General features: G+C 36.5%; 1 protein-coding gene across 20 annotated transcripts in view; it reads right to left on the bottom strand.

Annotated features, from left to right (window-relative positions):
- The window catches only part of GPHN (gephyrin), a 290,109-nt gene that overhangs the window by 89,866 nt on the left and 174,810 nt on the right, over positions 1 to 25,433 (bottom strand). For 11 of the 20 annotated variants that reach the window (XM_071558087.1, XM_071558090.1, XM_071558089.1 and 8 more), the window contains 5 exons: positions 21,658 to 21,752; positions 17,196 to 17,262; positions 12,675 to 12,947; positions 11,338 to 11,445; positions 5,686 to 5,820 (listed from right to left, as the gene is read on the bottom strand). In XM_071558087.1, coding sequence (XP_071414188.1) covers positions 5,686 to 5,820; positions 11,338 to 11,445; positions 12,675 to 12,947; positions 17,196 to 17,262; positions 21,658 to 21,752 — 678 coding nt within the window. The remainder of the gene's footprint in view (positions 1 to 5,685; positions 5,821 to 11,337; positions 11,446 to 12,674; positions 12,948 to 17,195; positions 17,263 to 21,657; positions 21,753 to 25,433) is intronic. The other 9 variants (XM_071558093.1, XM_071558095.1, XM_071558097.1 and 6 more) reach the window with 1 other exon arrangement.

The following is a 25,433-nucleotide window of genomic DNA, read 5'->3' as shown; positions in this document are numbered from 1 at the left end:
TCCATGGTCCTCAACCACATCACCGCTAAACAGCTCTGCCAAAGCACTTGCTACTTAACCAAGTTCCTAGGTAGTAAAAACTTCAGCACATGCAAACTTAATAAATAAAAAGGAAACAAACTTCACTTGGAAATTTAGTGTATGTGTTCCAACTCTAAAATATACTTGCCCTATTGCTTTCACCTTGATGATCACCTTAAGGAGAAATAGTAAAAAACAAGATGAAAAAAAAATTATGCACTCAAATGTACACAAAATATCTACACTATGGATAAAACTAAAGCATGCCAAAACATGTCTTCAACAGCATCTTATTATTAACTAAGAATTTCTGGTAAGTAGTCTGATCTTTCTTCTACTGAAAAATACTTAATATTTCTACCAAAAAATTAGTAACGATGACTGACAAAGCATCTTCCCAACTCCACCTGCTCCCATCTGCTAATGTCATTACTTCATATAGCGGTTGTATATTGGAAGTCACAACACTAGACTGAAAACATAAATCATAATTTGCTTAGTATAAATCTGTAGCTCATCTGACTGTGTGGATGTCAATGTACACATTCAAAATTAAATCTGTGGTTCATGACAGCTGTTCTAAGCATCATTCTTCATTGGAAGCAAGCATGAGAAATTATTAAAATAATAAGGTATTTTTTTGTCACAGAAATAACTCTCACCAGCCTTTTATAATTTTAAAAAAAGTTTAATACATTTTTTCAAGGCTATTTAATTTCAGAAACTCTCTGAAACTGAAAAATTTACATAAATTACAAGTATCATACTTTTTACATTGGGAATATTAGGTTTCTAGATGAATGTCAACTTCTGAATGACAAAGACAACAGTTCTTCAAGGAAGACAGTAAGTTTCAGAAAGTGAACACGTAGCAGAATTAAATGTACTGTGCTACAAAGAAGGTGTGGATGGATGGAGCGGTGGACAGATGACCTGTGACTGGAGTGTCCTGTTGGATGGTTACAGGCTCTTGAGGAGCGACAGGCAGGGCACAAGAGGCAGAGGGGCGGCACTGTATGTAATAGAAGAGTTAGAATGTATGGAGCTCACAGTGGGCAATGGCACAGCTGAGAGCCTCTGGGTAAGAGTCAAGGGGCAAACAAATAATGTGGATTTTATTGTGCAAGTCTGATATGGACCTCCTAGCCACAGAAAGGGTCCTGGGGGTCCTAGTCGATGGCAAGTTGAATATGAGCCAGCAGTGCCCTGGCAGCCAGGAGGGTCAACTGTGTCCTGTGGGGCATCAGGCACAGCATCACCAGCTGGTTGAGGGAGGGGATTGTCCTGCTCTGCTCTGCACTGGGGTGGCCTCACCTTGGATGTTTGTGTGTGGTTTTGGGTGTCACAATATAAAAGAGATATTAAGCTCTTAGAGAGTGTTCAGAGGGCAACAAAGATGGTAAAGGGCCTTGAGGGAAAGCCACATGAGGAGTGGATGAAGTTACTTGGTGTGTTCAGCCTGGAGAAGAGGAGACTGAGCAAAGACGCCATTACAGTCTACAACTTCCTCATGAGAGGAAGAGAAGGGGCAGACACTGATCTCTTCTGTGGTGACCAGTGACCGAACTCGAGGGAATGGCCTGAAGTTGTATCAGGGAAGGTTTAGATTGGATATTAGAAAGTGGTTCTTCATCCAGAGGGGGGTTGGGCATTGGAAGAGACTTCCCAGGGCAGTGGTCACAGCACCGTGTGTGACAGAGTTCAAGAAGCATTTGGACGATACTCTCAGGAACATGGTGTGACTCTTGGGAACGGTCCTGTGCAGTAGACAGAGACTTTTTCTTAAGCAGAGTAGAAGGAGTTATGGCAGTGAAGTATCAAGATGGAAAAAGAAAAACATACTCTCATCTTAAAAGTACTATTACAAGTTCCTTAGGATCCTTCAGGATAACACTGAAAGAAACTTTGCACATAGAAATGGAAGAACTGAACATCAGTGAGACTGATGATCTTGTGAAATGAAATACTTTGAACACATCTTGTCGCTGAAATGAATTCCTGGCAATAATTTAAAATCTGTCCTTGGTCTCCTAAATTTTCTTCATTTGACTTTGACACACAACATTGCCAAAAATTAAATATTGATTATAACATTTATATAGAAAATTGAAGACTTCATCTTGAAAACTGTAATTTTCTTTTAAACCAGTATCATCTCCCTAAGAGTAGAACGAAATTAGAAGTTTGAAATAATGACCCAGTCATTTGCTCTGAATATACTCTTTTAAGTTATCTGAAGTTATAGATCTAAAATTTTATAGTGCAAGTCTAAAAAAACTCAAGAGTCAACACTAATGGAAATATAAATAAAGAAATACAAAAATACACTAGGTAGTATATTGCTTTTGTGTTTGAAAACATTGCACTTTACTTGATGAAAACGCCAACCACAAACACATACAAAACCATAATAAGATGTCAGAATCTAAGCAGCTACTGAAAATTACAAGAAAAACTTGCAAGCCACACTGCGTCGTCCTCAAGTTTTGTCAAGTGAGTATTCAGCAAATTCATCTAACCTTGTTAAGAAAGCAGGAAAACTTCTAAAAGATAAAACGATATTGTAGAAGATAAAAATATCTGTCACAATCACTATCAACTTTATGGTTGAATGACTTAGAAAGGGAGGACTGCTAGCGCAGTTTTCGTCTGAGTAAAACTTAGATTGCATCTATATGTGACTCCATCTACTATAAATATGTTTTAAATGCTCTTTGAGCAGTGGTCGATTTTGTTTGAAACTCAAATACAATTTAGAGAAGAAAGGTGTTCTACAAAGATTTATCAAAAGCTAAGAAAAGCTAGCTTGCTTAGTCTCGGGGATGTACCTAATGATAGACAGAGGAGTCCCGAAGGCAATTTTTCTTGAGAGGTTCCGACCTCCCAAGAGGCTACAGTAAAAAATTTAATTACTTCTTTTACCAGGAAATTGTTTTTGAAGACTGATTGAAATATCCATGTTCAAACTCAATATATATCACTTAGTATTCGTTAGGAACAGAGATTTTCAGAAAACATGGGAAGATAAAGTGTAAACAGTAAAGCAATTTAAAATTAAATGCTGTATTTTCTCTGCATGATCTGTTTGTATAAATAAGCAGCACTAGGCTTTCCAAAATATGCTTATGAGAAGGTAAAGACTTCTCCTAATAGATTCATCAGGAGCAATAGTGATGTGTTCTCTCACACCTTCCCTCCAATACCGTCATGCATCAGTAACCTGCTACTTACATTCATTTAACAGACATGCTCCTGCCATTGAAGAAGCTGCATTTTTTTCCTGAGACACACACAACTTTCTGCTATTCCACAAATTCAGTAAAAGAAATGTAAGGGTTTGTGTGCACTTAGGACAAAAAAAACGCACACAAAAACAGTACAACAAAATAAACTGGAATATGCAGTTGATCAAGAAATACAGTCCCACTAGCCGTATGGCTAGACCACCATTCCAAAAATAGGTATAATCAAAGAAATAATTTTTTCCCCTGACACTTCTTCATCTTTGTTTCATGTTATATATACATGTTCTGAAGTCCTGAAAATCAAGATATTGAAAAGATACACACTTGCAGATTAAAGAAGAAAAAAACCCCAACACTCTGGAATATCAATTGGATGCTGAAGTACAATTTACCTTTATTTTCATTACTGTGTGAATCAAGAGGTCCAGTATGAACTTAATTCATAATGCATTATTAGAAAGCCAGGATCCAGAAGGAAAAACACAGTAAGTGAAGACATTTAGACAATATTGATAATCTTGAAGAGTATGAATGAACCATATTTCTTGACAAATTCAGATGGTGTTTGAGAACGTGGGGGTACTGAAAAGGGCTGAACAAAAAGATATTGGGTAGTTTCCTTTAGTTTTCTAAAAGTAATACGTAAAATGAACAAAGAACTCTCTAAAAGGCAAAGAAGCTTATACTTTTGCACAAAATCCAACCTCTAGGTAACAGGAACAGATGACATCACCTTTCAAGTTTATTTTCCAGTTGGGTTTTTCCTTTATCTTTGCCTAGGTCAGCTTGTACCACCCACATTCAAAAGACATCACAGAAAATCTAGACTAGTTAGATGTTGTGTGGAGATTCCTGTTACAAAAATGGTGTGGCCTCACACATTTTGAGCAAAATCTATTTTGCAGCAATACATGAAAAGCAGGTCTCAACATGAAATACCAAAGCAGGATCAAATTATGAAATGAGCTCATCTCAACTCATTTCCCAAACACAGTTTCAGACTTTTAGTCTGTTTTAAACTTGTAGATTCCTTCTGTATTCTCTGAATCTTTGAAGACAGTTTAGAGGAGTAAATTTTACTTCATAACATATAAGCTCTACTCCTTCCCACTGTGATAAACTCCCTGAAAACATATAGGCTTCATCTAGAGCTATTTCTCAGAAGAGCTGTTTGTTATCTATCCCTGTTACTGTCTCCTTTGGTTCTCTTTGGACACTCTTATTTTGTCAGCAGGCATAAAACTCAGTGCAGTCTCTCTGTTTGGTCTTGCTCTTCTGCTCTGGGTTTTTATTTTTAATCTGTCAGACAAGACACAATATTTCAGAAAACAAATGAAGGAGGCACTTGCAGATAGAATACACTGAACAATCTAAAGAAAAGTAGACTACATAATGAAGTTCAAGTTTGCTGTCCATCAGAATAATTTTGATTCTATTACAGTGAAGGTGAGTACTGCATAAAACAATCCTATAGTGAAATAAAAATATTTCTATGAGTGGTGGCCAATAAATCTTGTTTGCTGATAGAAAAGAATCAGACAGCAGGAAAGAAGAACTAGCAGATGCTGGCAATCATTTTAACAAGCAGAATAATCTTCAAGGTTCATGAATTAGATAAGGAAGAATGTTATTATTTGCCATCTGCTACTGGTCTATTAGTATGTCAGCATCTGGTGCCACAGAAAGATCTGTGTGATGTGAACACATAAAGTGAGTTCAGACAGTTTTCTTCTGCTGAAAGGAATTCTGCCGAAGGTAAACAATACAGGCCTTGCCACTGGTCAATTTACTTAGTTTTACATGTATGCTACTTAAAGTTTGATAAAAATGGAACATAATAGAGTTCACCTCAATGATTAAATAGCATAGTGTAATTAGTAAAAACTGAATAATAATCCTACAAGGTTGGCATTAAAACTTTCTTTCTATTCAATTTAGGCTGTTTTTTGTTTCCAAATGTCAGGCAGCAAATATCTAAGTTTGAGCAAAGCCAGTTGGTTTGAAAGTGTCTTATACTGATCAATAATAAAGTGGGGCACAGGTCTGCCCCAGCCCAGGCTAGAAATTTGCACATAGATTTTGTTGACTAAATACTACTTGCTCAAGGTTGTTACTCAGTGGCAGGATTATCTATGTTCCTGGGGGTACTAAAGGATATTAAATACATTTCAGGTGCTAACAATTTCATATTCATGATAGATATGGCAAGAGATAACATGAAACTTCAATAACCATAAGGTATTGGTGAATTCACATATTAAATTGTATAACAATTGGAACAGCTACACTGCCTTGCATTTCTCTATTATGTAGGATGACAACTCTTACATGTGAAACAACCTTGTGCAGCAGAGGCAATATATTAATAGGATAGATTATATGGCTGATCACGGAGCTTGCAAGGCATAAGTGTACTTACTTTTGGTGTTGGGCAGGATGCAGTGGAGAGACGAGAGGTGGCCTGGGCACGAGGAGATTCTGAAGGAGTAGTACTGAGGGAGGCTGTATCACGTGGGAGAACCTGAACACCACGAGAGATGATGGAATCTGGAATCTTAAAAGGAAGAGAGATGGAATTAATAGTAAAAAAAAAAATACTGTATGTACAATTTACTCAAAACCTTATGTCAAAACCACAGGAATACCCCGCTCCTCAGTTTGCACACCTCCTCATACTCAGTGCTTGGCGGTGGTTACTGGCATTTCTAATTTCAGTCACAAATTCCTAGCAAATATATAAGATCATATTCTAACTGAAGTAGCACAGAACATACTATTTGTCCTGAAAAACCTATGAATCAGATATACTACAACAGGAAATAAAAAGAAAGTAATAGTTTTCTTCTTAACCCTTTGTTTCAAACCCGAAAATGACCAACAGTGACTTCTGCTGTGGCATGAAGGGAATCATATTTTCCATTTTCTAACTAGGGGATAATATTCTGAAAAGAAAACTATTTGCTAGCAATGACTGAAACCCTCTAAAGAAATGTCATGCAGTGAGAAAATTTCTCATAAAAAATCTCATGCAGTGAGTAAATACTCTTTATTCCATGAGGACTTTATTTCAGCTACAAAAATTCTTGATGTAAGGTTTGTGCAAAAACTACAGGTCTCTCTGGAGGGAGCAAAGACAAAATCATTAGAAACCACCATCCAAAGCCAATACTTGCTTTAAAATACATTCAGAGGGGAAAAATAAAAATGCAGGGCTTTTTTTCCCTCTCACATAATATATTAGAGGTTGTATCCCCACTGATGAATGACTGGCAAACTGGTAACAATGGATTAGGAGAAGGCTGAGGCACTGAACAATTTTTGCCTCAGTTGTCACTGGCAACCTTTTTACTCACACTGCTTGAGTGGATAGACCTTAAGCCAGGGATTGGGGGAGCAAAGATGGGTGGACTGTTATGTGGATGAGGAATTGGCTGGACGGTTACATCCAGGGGTAGTGGTCAATGGCACAATGTCCTGATGGACATCGGGGACAAGTGGTGTCCCTCAAGGGTCCACATGGATCATTCAGTGTCTTTATCAGTAACATAGACAAAGAGATTAAGTGCATCCTCAGCAAATTTGCAGACAACACCAAGATGAGTGGTGCAGTTGCCACCTGAAGGGTAGGATGCCATTCAGAGGGGCATGGACAAGCTTGGAAAGTGAGTCTGTGGGAATCTCACGAGGTTTAATAACACCAAGTGCAAGGTGCTGCACCTGGGTGAGGGCAGCCCCAGTACCAATACAGGCCTTAAAGGGGCTATAAGAAAGATGGGGAGGGACAAAGCTTCTAGCAAGGCCTGTGTGATAGGACAAGGGGTAATCGTTTTAAACTAAAAGAGGGTAGATATAGACTAGATATCAAGAAGAAAGTTTTTACAGTAATGCTGGTGATACACTGGAACAAATTGCCCAGATAGGTGGCAGATGCCTGACTCCTGGAAACATTTCAGGTCAGGCTGGATGGGGCTCTGAGCAACCCAATGTAGTTGAAAATGTCTCTGCTCATTGCAGGGATTTGAGTAAGATGGCCTTTAAAGGTTGATTCAAAACCAAACTATTCCAAGCCCTCTTATTTTCAGTTATAAAAGTGAATCCATCATTATTTTTTATCTTCAGTCCTTTCTGTTCAGTTTTAAAGAAAAGAGATAGAGGAATGAATTTGAGAAAAAAGCTTTTCTTAACTTTAATATGCTGAGTCTTAGAAAGTTTGCTGTTTTTATTACTGTGGGCCCTGTCATGCACCTATCACAGCAGCTTTATAATTGACTAGATTATTATTTTAACATAATGATAGATTGATTTATTTAATGTAAAGTGTTAAGACATAGAACTGATAAAAACCTCAAACAAGAGAAGTGATCTCTAAGATTACTACTACAACACAAAATGCAATAGATTCCACTGTAACACACTCTTTAGAAAGGCTTATTCTGATTTTGTTTTCAGAGACAGCAATTCTACAAGATCACTTTGCTCTTACTTCCTGCAATTTACTTTTCTGTCACAACAAACCAGAAAGTGTAGACATTCGGATCTTTGAAGGAATATACATATATATACACACACACACACACACACACATCTCTTCAGATCTTTCTCCTCATTAGGAATTTCTTAGTTCAGCCTGATGTTCAAGATCCAAGCAAACTCCCAGAAGAACCCCCGTGTCTGGGGGAATGGCAATAGCAAACAATAAAACAAAGCAAGAAATGAAGATCCAGTCACAAGCCAAATCACTAATGTTGGGCATTTCCAGATGGGATTTTTTTTTAATGGAGGTGCTGTTACCCAGTCTGCATTAGGCATTTTGAGCATTGCTGCCTCATAAGACTTGAGGGCAAACAGAAGCCACTGCAATGTATGTCCTTCCAAGAACAAGCTTGAATCCTAGCTTGAATGCTTTATACATTGCATTCTTAGGGTGTAAGACACCTTTATTGCTTGTCTTGGTGTAGTTAAAATTACCAGTCTTAATACTCACATCATTAAATACTTTTTTTAATGTAATTTCCCACTCTCTTAACTTCCTTGGTTCCCACCCACAAGTAACACCTATGTCTAACAGAGCAACCTTGACTTAGATATACTGGGTTATACCTAGGGGATCTGTTTCACCATATACCCTCCTCCACATGTTAGCAGCTTCTTATGTTTATAACATGTTTCTAAATTGTGTGAAAACAGATCTTGTTCGCAGTGTGCCACTGACTGCCTCCTTTCTGCTCTACTGTTGGGTTTCTAGACTAACAGTGGTATTTTGCCAGTCAATTTCTGCCAGCATTTAAAGATCTTAGAGATGTACATAAGACAGAAACAAGTTCAATGATATTCTGAACATTCAAACAGTTTGTAGTCAGAAGTACAATTTCCCTTCTGTTCACTTTTTCCCCTGAAATCCCATCTTAAATTTGTTGAACCCAAAAATAGGCTGACATCCCCAAGTTTTATTTTGGCATAGATACTACCTACAACTTTTAATGTTTCCGTTTAATCTCCATGCTTAAGGATAATACAGCAAAAAATTACACCTTGAGAAAGGCATAAAATAAAAAAGACACAATAAAAAATAAAGAATAGTTTTAGGTCTTTAAGTAAGACATCTTTTTGTTACACTCCTCTGATCCAAGGCTGGACACATCTTGAGATGCCTGTGTATGCTTCTATTACCCTTTTGTACACTCCAAGATCCCCCAACACAAATAACAATATTGCTTTTGCAAATGATACCATGATTCAGTTCTCTCTAGTTTTACTCTGGTTTCTCTAGAGGAACCAGATATATTGTCTCATGCCCTTTTTTTATTTCCCACCATACTGATCAATCATTGCTTCTACAATTTTATCTCATACCACCCTTTTCATAAAAAAAAAGTCTCTCTTTAACAAAGTGACCAAGACAATCCCAGTTTCCACCAAACTGCATGTGTACTACTAATTTTTGCCTGTGAGAAAATTAAAATTTAAATAAAATTTCATCCAGGATATTAATCAGAAAAAGAAGCTGAAGATAAAGGGAAAAAAACTGACCATAGGCATTTAATTCCAATAAGAATTATTGCCAAATAACTACCTTTATATAAAATACAATCAGCAGAAAACAATTCATACATAAACCTATCTAGAACTCGAAGTTCTAGAAAAAAAATCTCACTGAGAGAATTAAGTTAGTTCACAGTTACTAATTTTGCTTTTTCTAATATGAAAGTGGAATGTGCTGTATTTCTAAAAGCAGCAGTAATATGATCTTTAAACCACTACAACTTGCTGAATTCAGAAAAGGTACTATTATATATACTGCATAAAAAGAAATATATAAAAATATAATGTGATATTGGGAATTTCTCCTTTTTCTCACCTACATTTAGTAAACTGTTTTCCTTTTAAAATTAAAAATATTACATTTAGGCAATCTAAGTTGCTAATCAAGGCAACTTCTTGTTCACTCTCTTAAAGAGGTTAATAAACCCACAAGAAATTTCTGTGTTTCCTGGAGCATAGAAACCTGCAATAAAGAAGGGCAGGAATATTATTGAATTTGGATAGACTTTTTTTTAACTTTCACAGAGTCACACTCTGAGCATTTATGATGTCTCTCCCTGTAATTTTTTACTCATTTTCTAGCTTCAAAAAAATTTTCTAGAGGGTAGAGATTTCAAAACTCTAAGTGGGGTGTAAAAAACCTCCTAGTTCAGTGAAAACAGTTTCTGCTTGCACTACCTGGAATGGAAAACCCATTGAAACATATTGACCAGAAGAGAAATGAATGAGAAATGAATGAAGTGACAGAAAGACATTCAGTGTATCCATCAGTTACTGCTTCTACAAATTTTATCGAACCTGGCCTTTCTATGAAGTACTTCTGCATCAGTTTAAATGTTTGTGTTTTCAGATCAGAGAACTAAGCACTGACAGGAAGGGAAAAAAAAAGAAAAGCTATGAGTTCTTCATTCTCTTCTGCCGTGAACTGGAGCAAAGATTGACAGTGCTGGTGAGTAAGAAAACTATCAACCAGATGGTCATTACTATGACAGTTACACAAGAGAAAAAAATGTCTTAAAACCACATAGAAAGGACAGCTTAAAAAACACCAATAACCTGCTAAAAAACCAACCACCTTCTGCTCTGAGTTTCAAGATCTCATTTGGATTATAGAACGTATACAACATTAACTCAATAGCAATCCGCAAAAAGGCAGAGAAACATCTTAATAGTGTGCTTCAGAGAGGCTAAAATCACTGTCCTACTGATTCTGAACAATATGGTGTATATTGTAGTTATGTCAACTCAAAAAACCGAATTACTACATATGTAAATGTATGATAAAGCTACATATATATAGCTTTATAATCAGGTGTGTGAACTTTAAAGTTTTCACATTTCCTAAGTAACTCTTCAAGAGACACAGAATCATGTTTTAAATACAGAGGCTATTTGACTAATGGTTTAAACTATTATTTGCCTAGGGGAACAGGTTCTTTCTACCATTCATTGAAATAGCCGTCTGCTATTCACTAAAATCCAGTAATTTATAATAAGTCCACTGTAGTCTGATTCCTGAAGTCTTCGGGTTTTGAGAAATTCTACTACTAAACAGAGAACAAAAATGAGGGAGAAGCTGCAAGTGAAGAAAGCAAACCATAAACATCCAGTGCAAATGCTGTATTGTGTTGACAAAAAACTATTGAGAGAAAAGCAGCAAAGCAAGGCAAAGAAAGGGGAAAAAGTTAAAATTTCATAGCTCTAAAGCAGCAATTCTAGATTATTTTAATTATATTCAATTATTGAGTATATTAAATGATAAAGCCTATGACTAACCAGAAACACAGGCTTTGTAGCAATTATTATCTGAGCAACTAAATTATTCAAACTGACAAAACACGTGAACTTTACCTTGTTCAGCCCTGTATCTTAAACAGGTATTTTCTGTAGCATATGCTCTAAAAGATAGCACTGGCGTGTCTTTGTTAGAGGTCAATAAATAACACTGCCTGTTCACACACAGACCAGGAGGCAGGCAGCGCATTTGTAGCCATTGTTAGTGCAAAAGCCTCTTGAAAATGTCTCTTACCAGTTCTCCTGCACTGCCTGCTGCGTGATGGCAATAACTGATGAGACCAGGGATGGGCTGTTCACCTTTTGCCATGATAACAGCTGAACTGGTGTAGGATGGATGCTTCTAATGCACAACACATAACAGCTATGAATACAGTGACACGAAAACATCAAACTATACAAGCAAATGACCAAAAAGGAATGAGGTGAAAACAAGTGTGACACTGAAATGCCAAGCTCATATGAACACAGACAGTTTTGATCTCGGGTATTTTCTGCCATTAAAAAAGGCACATATTATTTATCTTTGCCTATATCACAAAAAATTAAACAATTTAAAATTTGCATTAATAAAAACTGATACTTGCAAGTAATAATTACCTTAATTCATCCCTGTAAAGACATATGTAATCAGGATTTTCTGTATATTGGGAGATGATCTCCAGCTGCAGCTGTCTTAGAAATGTCAAGATGTCTCAGACCTGAATTCACATTTCTGGAGTTAGAATGTTGCTGCTTTTGTTTAGAAATTGTTTAATATAATTTTGACTTACTTGACTTTCAATTTTCATAGTAGGAATTAAAAGCACAATTTGTGAAGTAAACATAAAGCAGTTTGGAAAAAAACCTTTCCAAACACATAGGGATGCATTGTCTTTTTATTTGAAAACTGAAGACATTAAACTCAGGTAAATATTTCTACATTGCTTCAAAAAATGTAATAATTCTTTTGAAAACATTTAAAATTTGAAACGAAATTATTTACAGATGTTATAAAACTCTTTTCTTTTTGAGTCTCCAATTTATTATTTTAATTTGAGTAATGTTGATCTATAGTTACTGGTTAAAGAGAAGGCTATAAATATGATGATATTTAGTTTGTTGATAGAATTTCACAATATAGTAATCTGAACACCTTGTTACTTAATCTGCTACCTATCTCTCATACTTTTTATCAATGTTTTCAGAAACCACCATTTTAATTTCCAATTAGATATCATGCATTAGAAAATTTTGTTGACATTCCTTAACAAGCCACCTACTGGGCTTTGCATGTTCAGGTGTGCGAGTGCTTTGAAACACTAAAAACCTTCTGTCCCACCAGAACAGTTTTACAAAAACATACGTTAATATCAAGATAATAAATAATGTATCTCCCACTGACATTTGAAATCACCTACTGAAACAGAATTCATATATTTTTATGATGCTGTATTTCTACAAAATGTACCTTAAATACATCTGCTTGACCACAGAGACATCAATACATAGTCTTAACATGCAAACAAATATTGGTGGAAAGTACCTGAGATAGACACTAAAGGGTCTCTTAGGGAGAGAAGCCAGACTCACCTTAGCTGCAATAGCTGCTGCTGTTATATGTGAAGAAGAACTGTCCTCTGTTGAGGCAACTCCGCTATCCTTCTTCTCTTCCTCCTCTTCCTCACACTGTACTCCTTTGTCTTCTGTCTGTTTGTGAGGGCTGGTGGTTGGAGGAGGAGAAAGAGGAGGTGGTGGTGAAGGTAGATCTTCAAGCTCATCATGTACCTCCTTTACTTTTACAATGGCATCCCGCAAAAGATCAATGGCGTGAGGTAGGGCTGGCAGTATAAACTGAAAGCATTCCTAGGCACAAGAAGAGACATGATTATGAAAAGGTACCTGCAGAAGTCAAAAGGGCTTTTTCAGATTTACTCTTAAAATATATTTGGGATTTAGATGCATCTTTTCACTCAATCATAAATAAAACCTTACATGCCCTATACAATTGCTATACAAGGTAAAAAAAAAATTCAGAATGAGACCTGGTGACTATCCTATATATTTTTGTCTTTTTTCATGAAAATAGAGTAAATTGCTCAGCAGGGCTACTGTAATTAAGTAATATTGTATTAAAACTTCAGAAAACAAGAGTTAAATTTTTGTGAATACATAATGCAGAAAACAGTTCACAGCAGCTGGTAGAATGCTACAAAAATGTAGACTAAAACATTAACTATATCCCTGCAGGGATATTAGCTTCAAATCATTCCTATTATGCTCCCTAACAATTAGAGAAGAATTCATAAGGGTTTCCATAATTATACTTTTATATAATTATACCCTTTTTTATACGTGGACTTATATTTTGGAAGAATGACAAACTACACTGATGTTATTATAATGCTAAGTAAATCAGAAAACATGGTTCATAAATAATCTACTTTTCAAACCTCTCCTTGCTCTGTGTCCTTACAAACAATTAGGAAGTTTATTTTATATGGCTGGAGAGAGCAAAAATGTAGATGCTGTGCAATTGTTCTTGTACCATAATGGGCATACACATAGACAGACATATATACACATATATAGCCATCTATGCTGCTAAAATATGCTGGCATTTCATCAACTCAAAGAGGAACCCCAGGATGGCATGAACTGCAGCTGCCTGCTTGGATCAGGGCCATTATGAAAATCAGAAAGGCTTCTTAGAGCTTTGTTCAGTAAAGTCTTGAAAAACAAATCCAAGAACAAACACTCCACAACACTTCTTGACAACCAGTTCTAATGCTTAATTAGTGTTTTTGTTGTGGGTTTTTGTTTGTTTCATTGGGTTTTGCTTTTTTTTTGTTTTTCCACTTCTTTTTATCCAGCTCGAAGCTACCTTATTCAATTTATGACTAATGTCTCCCATTTTCCTGCCAGGCACCTTGGTCAAAAGTTTTCTTCATGTCATTTGAGCAGACTGTATATAAACATTAAATTATTGGAAGATAATGGCAGGGTCATAAGAATGAATTGCCATAGCAATGCAGTCAAGGAGCACACAAGTTGACAGACAAAGCTGGCAATTATTCCTTTTGTTGTACATCATTGTCAGTTTTGCTTCAAGTATAAAAGAAATATTTTAAAAAATGTATTCTGAAATTTTAGAGTATCCAGAAAATAAAGATAAAAATTTTATAAACAGATACCAAAATAAATTATTTTAAATAAATGAAAATGACTACTTAAACAAAGGGCAAAGCATCCCTCATAAATTACTGGAGTTTATATATGCCTCTTTGTAAGTAAAACAAGATTCACAAACACTATTTTCTTAAAGCTTCTAAATAAGAACACACCTTTCAGTTACTCCTTAAAGAGTAATGAACGAAAAATCAGATCACTTAATAGACTTATAAATTCTTTAAACATTCAATTTAGTACTGTGAAGAACTGGAGCAAACTGGATGAGTGTAAGATGCTGTATATAAGGAATGCATATTAAAACATATTTGTGAAGATAATAAAAATAATGAAAAAATAAAAAAGACTTACAATCTAACTGCAAACTGCAGAGTTATTGTGCCTCCATGGTATTACTTTTTAAATGGTTTAAAAATGAAGCATACAACCATCATTACTTCAGTAACAACACAGACCTCAAGTAAGTGATAAACAAGGACAACAACCTCTGAACTGAGCAATAACTGTGAAAAAGTACATCAATAATTGCCTCATTAGAGAAGCATGTTCCCCACTCCTACCACTGAAACAGAGCTGTGTTGGCTTAACTGCTGATGCTTCAGTTCCCAGTCACTTCTCTAAAAGCTTGTATTGTTTGTGAAACTCATTGTTTTAGGCAATTGTTACTACACTTACAAAAAACTGCCACAGACCAAATGGTTTTAATCAGCATCTGGTAATTGCACACTTTGCCCTCTTTCATAACATTAATTATCTTTTGCAAGGCTAAATAAAAAAAAAAGACCAGAGCAAACTGAAGCATTCTACAGATCTGGATTCAGTGGTACATGCCACACAATCTTCTCTGGAGAAAAGATGGCATGTGGTTCATTTCTGAGATTAAGCATTCACACTGCTGCCATTAATATTTTAATATCTTATTAAAGAAATACATACACTGCTGCAATTTCATAGCTTAATATAAGTTTCTAATATGATCATATTTATACAATGAAAAGGAAATTAGCAAGTCATAGAAGAGAAAAATGAGAAAAATTCATGGTAACAATCTATCCTTTTTGGGTCTTGAGATTCAGCTTGTTAGGAGACAATTTTCTCTACTATTCATCTTGAAAAATCTGTGCTGAAATCTGATACTTTAAAGATGCTTTGTGCTCAAATAAATTGTGACAGGACAGAATATGATCATGGCAGGAACAAATAAAACATCAGTTTATCAAAAGCTTCCTTGTATAATGCAATCATATGATGTATTTTTCTTTTCCAGCAGAATTACCTTTTTCTCATTACTTACCCTATATCAACTACTGTTAAAATACGTATTAACACTTTTTCATTTCTTTTCCTCATTCTATTTCTGCAGTTTATCTATCTTCACAGTCTGATTGCCTCAGGACAGAAAATGACAATTACTTCTGTACCTAGCATGTTAGCAGTTCCACTAACAATAAAAACCATTAGAGACTGTAGGCTATTTCATCTCTTTCATAATTCAACACAAGAAGTACTCACTTCTGAAATAATCTTCTTACTGGTGCACCAGTTCTTTGACATGTGGGGCCCACTACTATGTTAGGTACATGTACATGCCTATGACTTCTCACTCACAACTGGAAGACTTTCAAGAAGGTGTACTCCCATCTTAGCATCCTTCAATGCCTGCTGCATATTTTGAAGACTTTTGAATTTCTTTTTAATTACAGTTGTATTAGATATCCTAAAAAGGCTCTAAGGAATGGTAGAATCATAGGAGGGTTTATTGAGTCCTTGAACTGAAACAAGTTGACAATGTATCTGAAAACGCATGGTGGCTGCTTGGGATACAAGTATTGAAAACATTTCCTCTTCAGCTTCCAGGTGACAGCCCACATAAACACTCTTTAATTATCTCCAGAGAAAAGTCTTTCAAGAAACAGTGACTTCAGGGCTGCACTGCTAAACACATTAGTACTGCCTCCTTCATGATAAGGTACTACTGGTTCAGAAAAAGTCTAGCAGATAGGCATTTGTTAGAGGCCAGAGGCAAAGACATTTTTTAACAAGGCCACTGACACAGTCTGAGTCCTGAAGAAATATATTCTTGTGATGGGGGAATCTACCTTAGCAGTTTTCATAGAATCATAGAATCGATTGGGTTGGAAAAGATCTCCGAGATCATCAAGTCCAACCCTTGGTCCAACTCCAGCCTCTTTACCTATTGCTGACTGCCTTGTATCAGGTTGTGCAGCTTGCTATTCAGCTTAGCAGTATTTGTGCAAAGACTGCTTTCCTGCCAGCCAATGACACAGGAGTTGGTGAAAGATCTAGCCTTACTAACACAGACACACAAAAATTCCTGTTGAGGTTTAGTCGTGTTTCCCTCAGCTATACAGTCAAAACAAAGAATGAATAAAAACATAAAGCCTAACTTCTCTGTTCAAACTGAGCAAAATGCAGAAGAAAAACTGGATAAAGGGTAAAAAGCCTGATATCCACCTTGAGAAGATTTTAAAAAAATCTTTAAACTCTTAAAAACTCTGTTCCCCTTTTTTCCTTCTTGCTGATCAAAACTTGGAATGTTCTTCATACTTCAGCAAGTCTACTGTTCTGCCGTCCTTGTATTTCTGTGTGAAAAAGAATGCTTTCATGGAAGCTGTAGAGACCCCAGAGAAAAAGGAAGTGTAAGAGACCATTAGACTCTTCGCTGGCACTGCCTGCCAGAGTAAGTGCTTGCTTGCACTACCCGTAACGTTGTCCTGCTCACAGCACTTTCAATCAGACCCGAATTGTGTTGTCCCTGGCTGAGAGGGATGGTGTGTTCACTTTTAGAAATGCACATTTCAATTCACTTCTGTAAAATTTGTTGTAGGGGGCACTTTCTACCATTCAGGACAACGGGAAATACTCATCATTGTTCCTCATTAGCAGATCAGTAAGAACACTTACCTGTGACCCTTTCTTGCTACCTGGCAGATTAATTATGAGAGTTTTTCCTCTGATTCCACATACAGGTCTGAAAAGGAAGAAACACAGACTGAAATTCTTGCATGCAACTATCTCCATTGTCAAAACAAACCCAAAGCATTTAAGATAAATTCTATTATTTATCAGATTTTTTAAACTTTATTTCCAATATATATAGTGATTATGTTCTCATAAAAAAACTCAGGAGAAGCTGAGCTGAAAAAGCATCAAACAAGGCTCACAGGGTCTAACACTGAACTGATAGTGGCTAGATTTCCATCCTTATTTAGACCTTAGATCTTATTAGATGTAGCTCCCTTAATTCTATCGTTCACTTGCATCCAATAAACTGATATAGTCCCGATTTAATCATACACATGGTTCCTTTGCAATATAATTGACAGTGTCAAATGCTATGTTCCTGACTAGGTAAAAATATTAGATCATCCTCGTTGAATTAATTCAAATACATCCTTTTTTTAAAAAAAGATGCAACTAAGAAAAGCAAAGAGGGCAATAATTCTCAAGTGAAAATTACAATTATGCAATTCATACCTAATTCTTCCTAACAGTTTTCCCCTAACCCTCAATAAAAGACAAAACTATCAAAGATGGAAGTGGGTTTTGGCTGGTTTTGGTCTTTAGGGGATTCCTTTGGTGTTCATGCAAGACTCCAGTGCTGAATGATTTCTGTTATTTAGAGTCTGACTCGTCAACATTTTAGCTAAATAGTTTTAAAGAAAAAAAAATTAAAATTACTGAGTTTTGTATTGAGGTTCGAAAGAGTGCTTTCACTGCTTACAAAAACAGTGGTGAAAACCACAGGGCTGGCATATAAGGATGAGAAAAAAGAAAAAGGATAAAACCAAACAAAAAAGATAGAGGTTATAGTTTAGAGAAACTGTAAAAATCTTATTATTGAACAAAAAATGAACTAAAATTAAAGACAGAATAGAAAAGAAAATAATTTCCACTTATTGCATTACCAAAAATTTTGAGCCAAAAGACGTGGTGTGTTGGGTAGCCAACTTCTCTGGATTTCTTCTTATACAAATAATTCTCAGTGATTAATGTAATTTATGAGTAGCATGGCACTTTTTATCAGGGTAACAAGTATTTCTGCAACACAGAGCTCACAAGTGAATAGCACAGAGATCATTTTTGTGCCACGAAAGAAACTTTGGTATCACAGTCCAGCTAGTCTGAAGAGACGCCTTGTTTTCAGCTGGCAGTTTGAATAGTGCCTGGCTCCTGCCTTCTGTTTCCTCATACTAAGTTCTTTCACACTGTGTTCCCTCAGTTAAGAAAGAAATCCAGGTAGCTGAGCAAGGCTCTACTGCAGCACAAAGATGAAGAGACTGAGTTAAAGAATTGTGTTCATTTGTTCTTGTTGCAGTAGTCAAGCCCAGAGAGAACAAACTCAATCGAGCAAATTCCATATGTGGGTTACAGTTTTTGACAGATTTAAAACAAAGGAAATAGGAGCTGTCCACACAGAAAGAAAAATGAAGTGGAATTGTGTTAGACAGATAGCTCCTTTGATAGTCTTCTTGGCTCTTCTATTCTGCTTTCAATAATTTTGAACATTATAAGCTAAATGACCAGTACAATCAACTAATAATAAAAAAAGGACTAAACCAGAAGTCTTACTCATGAAAACTTCAAGATTTGGCTGCCAATAATCAGATCTAATCTCTCAAGAGAGAGACAGAGCTAATAAAAATTTCTCAAGAGAGCCTGCAAAAGTAAGAAAAAGTACCTAAGAACTGTATGGCTTGCAAAAAAGGACTGTGTGTGCTCCCAACAAAAGCACACAAAATATGCACGCATTCTGGGTGCTTTGAGAGAAAAATTAATGATATTCCTCCAAATGTAGACCAGTTAGGGGGTGTGATGTGGATCTTGTCTTATTCTCAACCTTGTGATGCAGTGGACAGAAATTTCAAAACAAGAAAGAAGCCTCAGAAAAAATAACACGAATAAGAGCAAGGGAATGGAAGGAAAAACTGGATGTGGGAGAAAAGAAATGCAGGCCTGATGCAGGAGTAGGAATGAAGAAAAAATCAGGGAAAAGACCCCACAATCTCCTTGGGAAGAAAATACGCTGTTGAAAGCAGAACAGATGGCCAAGGGGACAGTGTGGGCTTGAAAAAGCCCCAGTAAAGACTGGTATGGCACAGGCAGCTGATAGGCAAGGAACTAGGTGAAAGGAAAAGGTAATTCTGGGATAAGGGAAGTTTTGGAAGGACACAGAGAAGAAATGGAAACACTTCCAGGAAACACATAAAAAGGTCTTCAATGCTCTAAGACGCTCCCTTCTCGATTCTGGGCATGAGTCTGAACTGAGAAGGAGAGTGTCACTGCCCTTCATTTGCCCCAACTACCTGAGAACCCAGCCTACAAAATGAGTTCCCAGTGCTGGCCCATGGGCAGCAAGACAGCCTGCAACCTGTAACAATATTCAAAAGTTCATGTGACAGAATTTAACACGATTGATCTAACATTTCTAAACCTGCAGGTGATTTATAGAAGAGTCAGTTTAATGTTGCATAACAGAACTTCTGTTTTTGTTTTTCTGTTTGAAAAGTCATAGAAATTACATGCAGAATTATCCATTAGAACTTATTTCAAAATGAAGTCAGTGAGAAGTAAGCTTAGGGCAAGTGACATTTAACGTTAAATACCCTGAAAAATTAGGATATACATTTCCCAACTTGTGTACCTAAAATTAGTGTAGGTTTCTTATCTCTCTTACTGTGAGCCTTAGTTCTCAATATAAGGGGGGATTACTGCACTACCTCAGTTTGCAGAAAGTATAGGAAAATATATTAACAATTTGTGTCTTCAAACAATAATTGATGCAAGAAAAATCCCAGAGAAAATGAGCCTGCATTCAGAGAAGATTCTGAATAAACAGCATCAATACCCACATAGTATTACATACAAGACAACAAACAAAAGTAAATTTATTTCCCCTCCCATCTTAAGCATTTACATAGGAATTTCCCAAAATTTCTAATCATAATAAACATTGCATTCATGTAGAAGAAACTATAATGTAATTTTGTGTACTTAACTTTATGATCTGAACAGTGTTATAAAATAATGGCCTTTTGTATGCTGATTGCTTTTAGGCCTGTTCACTGGAAATTTTTTAAAGCCCTGATTGCATGGAGGATCTTTGCAACGTTATCTCCCATCATTGTCATTAATTACTGCTGAAAGTGACTGTAGCTTAAGGGCCATTTTCTTTCTACGTGTACAGCAGAGTCAGGATGCAATCCAGCATTTTGATTCCACTACCATTGTAACACCCTTTCAGCCACCCTGAGCACACCACATCCCACAGCAAACGTGGTAGTGCCTATCCTTTCCTTGGTCACAAACAGAACAGCTAAATTAGCCCTTCTATTCTTGAGTGGCATTCTATTGTCCTTTTCCTTCAGATAAATACAAACTATGATATAAAAATTCTAACAGATAAAAAACTGAAAATATTTTCTGGTTGGAATGGAATTTGAAGGTGTTAACTTGGTAATGTTGCCCTTTCAGGTATGTGATACAGGATATGGAAAATTTTAAAACACCTTCTTGAATCATTAAATCTCTCATCTAATTGTCCTTTAAAAATGCAACTATCTGAATGCAAACTTGCAGTTCTGAAATTTTCTTTTTATTTCTAATGAAATTATTTTCTTGTTAGATCCTCATTATATGAGAAATCAAAAACCTGTAACAGCTGTTGTTGCTTATTTACCTTAAAATAAAGGTAAACAAATTAACTTATGAAGGGTATTACTATTACTTTCTATCATAGGTAAAATGAGGCAAATTGACAGAATAAAATAAAAATCAACTCCAGAAAAAATACAGACTAAGAGGTATCACTTACAAAAATGAAAAAAACAACTACAGGCAGAGGAACAGTTACTGGTTATTTAGTAGGAAATACTAAACTCCAGGAGTTAAAATACAGTATCTGAAAGCAACAGACAAAATACCATTTAACTTCTTCAGAGAGCTTTTGTTGATACTGGAATAAAAAGCACTATCAAAATGATACATTTTTCTTTATCAAGGGTTTGGGGATTTTTTCCAAACAAAGCATTTTAGCACTTGATGAACAAGGCACAGAAAAATTCTTCACTCACCACTGAAATGCCACAGTTCTAGAATGAAAAGACAGCTATTCAGCAGTGTTCATCAATATTACAAATGACATGGCACAGAAAATATGGGAAAACACATTGTCTAATAGAGACTACAAAGGGAATTAAAAGAAAGAATGCAATTACCATTTTTGGAATTTGGTGACTTTTTTGAAGTTAAGACTTCTAGTCTTGATAACAATAACAATATTCAGTAATTTGGGCATAGTCATTGGGTAACAATGTGTATTTGTAAGGAAAGAATTCACCCTGTATTTTGAAGGAAATACTCTTACCTAGAGAGCATGCCCAGAGGAGTAACATTAAGTGATCCCATCAGCATTGCCAGGGCCATCCCTGGGGCTTCTCGCTCTATTACTTCTTTAGTGGCCTGCAATCAAAGATTGAATAGCAGAGTGAGTGAAGAAATATAAGGACAATGAAAATATGAAACCCAATAAAAATTGGGTAAGAATATCTCCTTATTTTCTCCTGTCAAGAAATGTTGTTGCTAAATTCTGAACACTGAAACATGTTACAGAATTTTCTCTTGGTTGTGTAAAATAGGGAAAGACAAGGGTTTGGGAAGTAGTACTGTTAGCTGCACTGTGAAGATTCCTATAGAAAATTATAGAAGGCAGGACCCTATAAACACAGAAAGTGTTAACCAGCACCACAGAAAAAACCACTGCCTCAAACAGAAAGGAAGAAATGTTTGAGTATAAACAAAGAAAAGACCAAATGTAAGTGTCTTCTCTTCCCCATCAATCTTGTGCATTTTCCTGTTGAGATTTTCCCAGGCATGGGAAGGGTGAAATCAGTCTGAGAGACAGAAATAAAAATTTGCAAAGGGAAGCCCATGTAGCAGGCAGGCAGGAAAGTAGTAAAATGGTAATGATAGTGGCCAGAGGCTGAGGCCTTCCCTTTTGATCATGTCAGCAAAACAGCATTTCCAAACAGGCTGGTGGCTTTTATTCACAAGCAGTCCATATGAAGTGGGCATTAGGTTGGGAAGCAGAGTCTGAAAATTCTTGTCTTTTCAGTCATTTTTCCACAAAGTGAATCAGGTGGAAAATTATGCACAACATTCTGTCCTTACTTCCTAACACAAATTTTCTCAAACGCACAATCCATCCAGTGCCCCAAACTCTAAGCTGAGTTAGGACACAACGTCTTAGAGCCAGGTTACGGTCCTACCCTCTCTTCCTTTCTCCCACAGTACCTGCTGTTCAGTGGATCACATTGCTTCATGTTCTGAAACAGATTCTTACTTATTTGGCACAGCTAAACTGGCAGTAATGATCACAAAACTGTGAAATCCACAGTATAACAGACAGTCAAACTACAACACTTGGATGGTACAGCTATCAAAACAGAAATAGAAAAGAACACCTTAAATATAAGGAGATGCTGAATTAGCTGAATTTTCTTGGCAGTTTGATACAGCAAAATAGTATTTTACGATTTTAGTTTATAAATAGAAAAACAGTCCTAGAGAAGGAAAATGACAGAATTAACTCAATCTAAGCATGCCTAGAAGAAGGAACCAGGAGTCCTATACCAGTTATATGGATAAAACAGAAAAAAATATCCTTAAATAGTACAGATATTCAAGTCGTCGTATTCTCAAACACTGTCACTAACATTTACCATGTTTTAAAGGAACATGCCAGTATCAGAATACATAGACAGCTACCATGTAAACCTCCAGGTATTTTATTAGTCAGCAAACTGGTTATGTGCTCAGTTGTGGGAAGCTGGAACTTTGGTTTATGCAAACCCAAGCAAATTCAATTCAGTAGCTGACACCACAGTCTCTTCTATTTGAAGCATTGTAGGTTGGTTTTAGTATTTGCCATTCTCTACTCAGAAAAGCCATATGAATACAACCCTGTGACAGTGTTTCTACACAGAGAAAATGACAGAAGTGGTCTTGGAATGATGTAGACAAAACTAAAACCTCTCCATGGAGGGAAATTACATTAGGATACCCACTGAGGTATTAAATTATCAATCACATTCTTAAATTCTTAAAATTCCTTAACTATCCATAGACCAGATGATTTTTATAATACAGAAGAAAAAGCCATTGCAATGCTGAAGAGACACTTTGCTGACAATGAAAACGTTGGTGAAACGTGGAATTCTCTCTTTATGTATACATAGCAAGTCTGTATCTATGCCTTTTATTTTCAGCTAATACCATGTTTCAAAGCTATTCAAAACTGGTTTAAAATATAAAGTGCATTTTGAAATTTATTTTCTGCCCTTGAACACAGAAACACTTTGAAGATATCATTAGCTACAATTCTAAACAGGCTTCAAAGGCAGTACAAGATGCAGGAGAGTTCCATAAACAATGATCCTGCAGCTCAGGGAGTCCTTCAATGAAATTCAAGTCCATTCTCCATCTTCACAAGAAAAATTACCTTCAAAAAATGTCACTGCTAGCAGGCGATGTGATGATTAAAAATGTATAGACTAAGCAACAAAATCTGAAAGGGCAGAAAGTCCAAACAGCAGTAAGGTCCTCAACAGAAGTTTCTAAAAATATTTGTTTCAAAATACATATGCTTTTATTTATTACTGCAGGCAGACATCTGCAAACAGGGGAATGCTTCTGGTTTGCATATGTGCAGCCTGACTGGATGGATGTTAAAAACACTACTGCTGCTAAGTCAACCACTTTTACAGTGACATCTGCTCTAGAAATCAGCCATTGGATAGCCCACTTTTGGGATACCCTCAGATAACACAACTTAAAATGTGCAGTGTACAGGAACTGAAATAACCATCACATTGGGAAGCAGGCTCTTAATTAGCTATATATGAATGAAACTAACAGTGCTGCAATGCTTTTCAGGGAACTTTGTGTCTATCTGTTACAACTCTTTGTTTCACCTAACAATGTACTAAAGTGGTGGTGGCCAGGTTTTCTAATACTTTTTTCAGTATTTTTCCTTTGAAAGAAGTGTGGAAGAGAGATGCCAAACCTGGATTTTCATCTGTGTCCAGTTCAGGAGTTAACTGCCTGGAACCAGCACCTGCCTGCATGGAAACTATCAAACAAGTAGTGATTCATCACCTTCACATTTTACCAGTACTCTAGCAAGGCTGAAATAAGACTATTCAACCTTGTTCCACGGGCAAGTTTTTGTTGGAAGTCTCACCATCAGCCAGCTGTTGCCTGCTGTAGGGGGTCATAGTGTTGGCACAGAATGAATTACAGATCAATGCTGTTGCTCTCGGCTCTCTTACAACAGCGATGACAACACTGCTGGGCAGAAGCAGGAAAATATGAAGTTGTTTCCTTCAGAGCCATCACACTGATGTCTTAATCTGGACTGAAGCTATAAATTGATGCTCAAACCTGAGGTTGATGAATATGTAAAAGGCAGGTGGAAAATACTGTAGTAAAACTGCATAAAATGATAGCAAAGAAGTGCCCTCAGTTTCTCACACACAAGGTGGTGGTGCAAAGACAGATGCATAGAGGAGGGAAGTGGAAGAGAGGGTTTCCACAGAAGTGGGAGCACTTGAAAATAAAAGCAAGAGCTCAGGAGAGGGACAGAAATGCAGAAAATCCAGGCTTGAGGTTACAAAGAAAGGGAAGGTTTGTAGTTTATATAGGAGAAGGGAACATGGGAAGAAGGAAGCTGAAGTGGAAAGGCAGAATTGCAGAGAGGAAGTCCAAGCAGTAGGATTATCAGAAGGGCAGAAGTGAGAGTAGAGTGAGGGGAAGTGAGCAGGATGGAAAATAGAAGGGGAGGTTGGAATCAGATGATTTTTAAGGTCTGTTCCAATCTAAACCATTCTATGATTCTACACAGGAAGACAGTACAAGGCAGCTTGGACAGACAATACACAAGGGGAAAACTCAGGAGAAGCAAATAGTAAGACAAGACATGACAGATGTGTCAGGCTGTGGGAGAACCACAAAGAGAGACAATGGGACTGAAATAAAATGCTAGTTTCTACTCCAGAGAGGAGAAGTAGGGACAAACAATTTAATTATTTAGCATTTACTAGTGATGTCTCTGAGAGTAGTACCTCTCATATTTCATTGCTATAT

Source organism: Pithys albifrons, chromosome 6 (assembly GCF_047495875.1).
Source record: "Pithys albifrons albifrons isolate INPA30051 chromosome 6, PitAlb_v1, whole genome shotgun sequence".
Classification (NCBI taxonomy): domain Eukaryota; kingdom Metazoa; phylum Chordata; class Aves; order Passeriformes; family Thamnophilidae; genus Pithys; species Pithys albifrons.
This window is presented reverse-complemented; position numbering and strand designations above follow the sequence as displayed.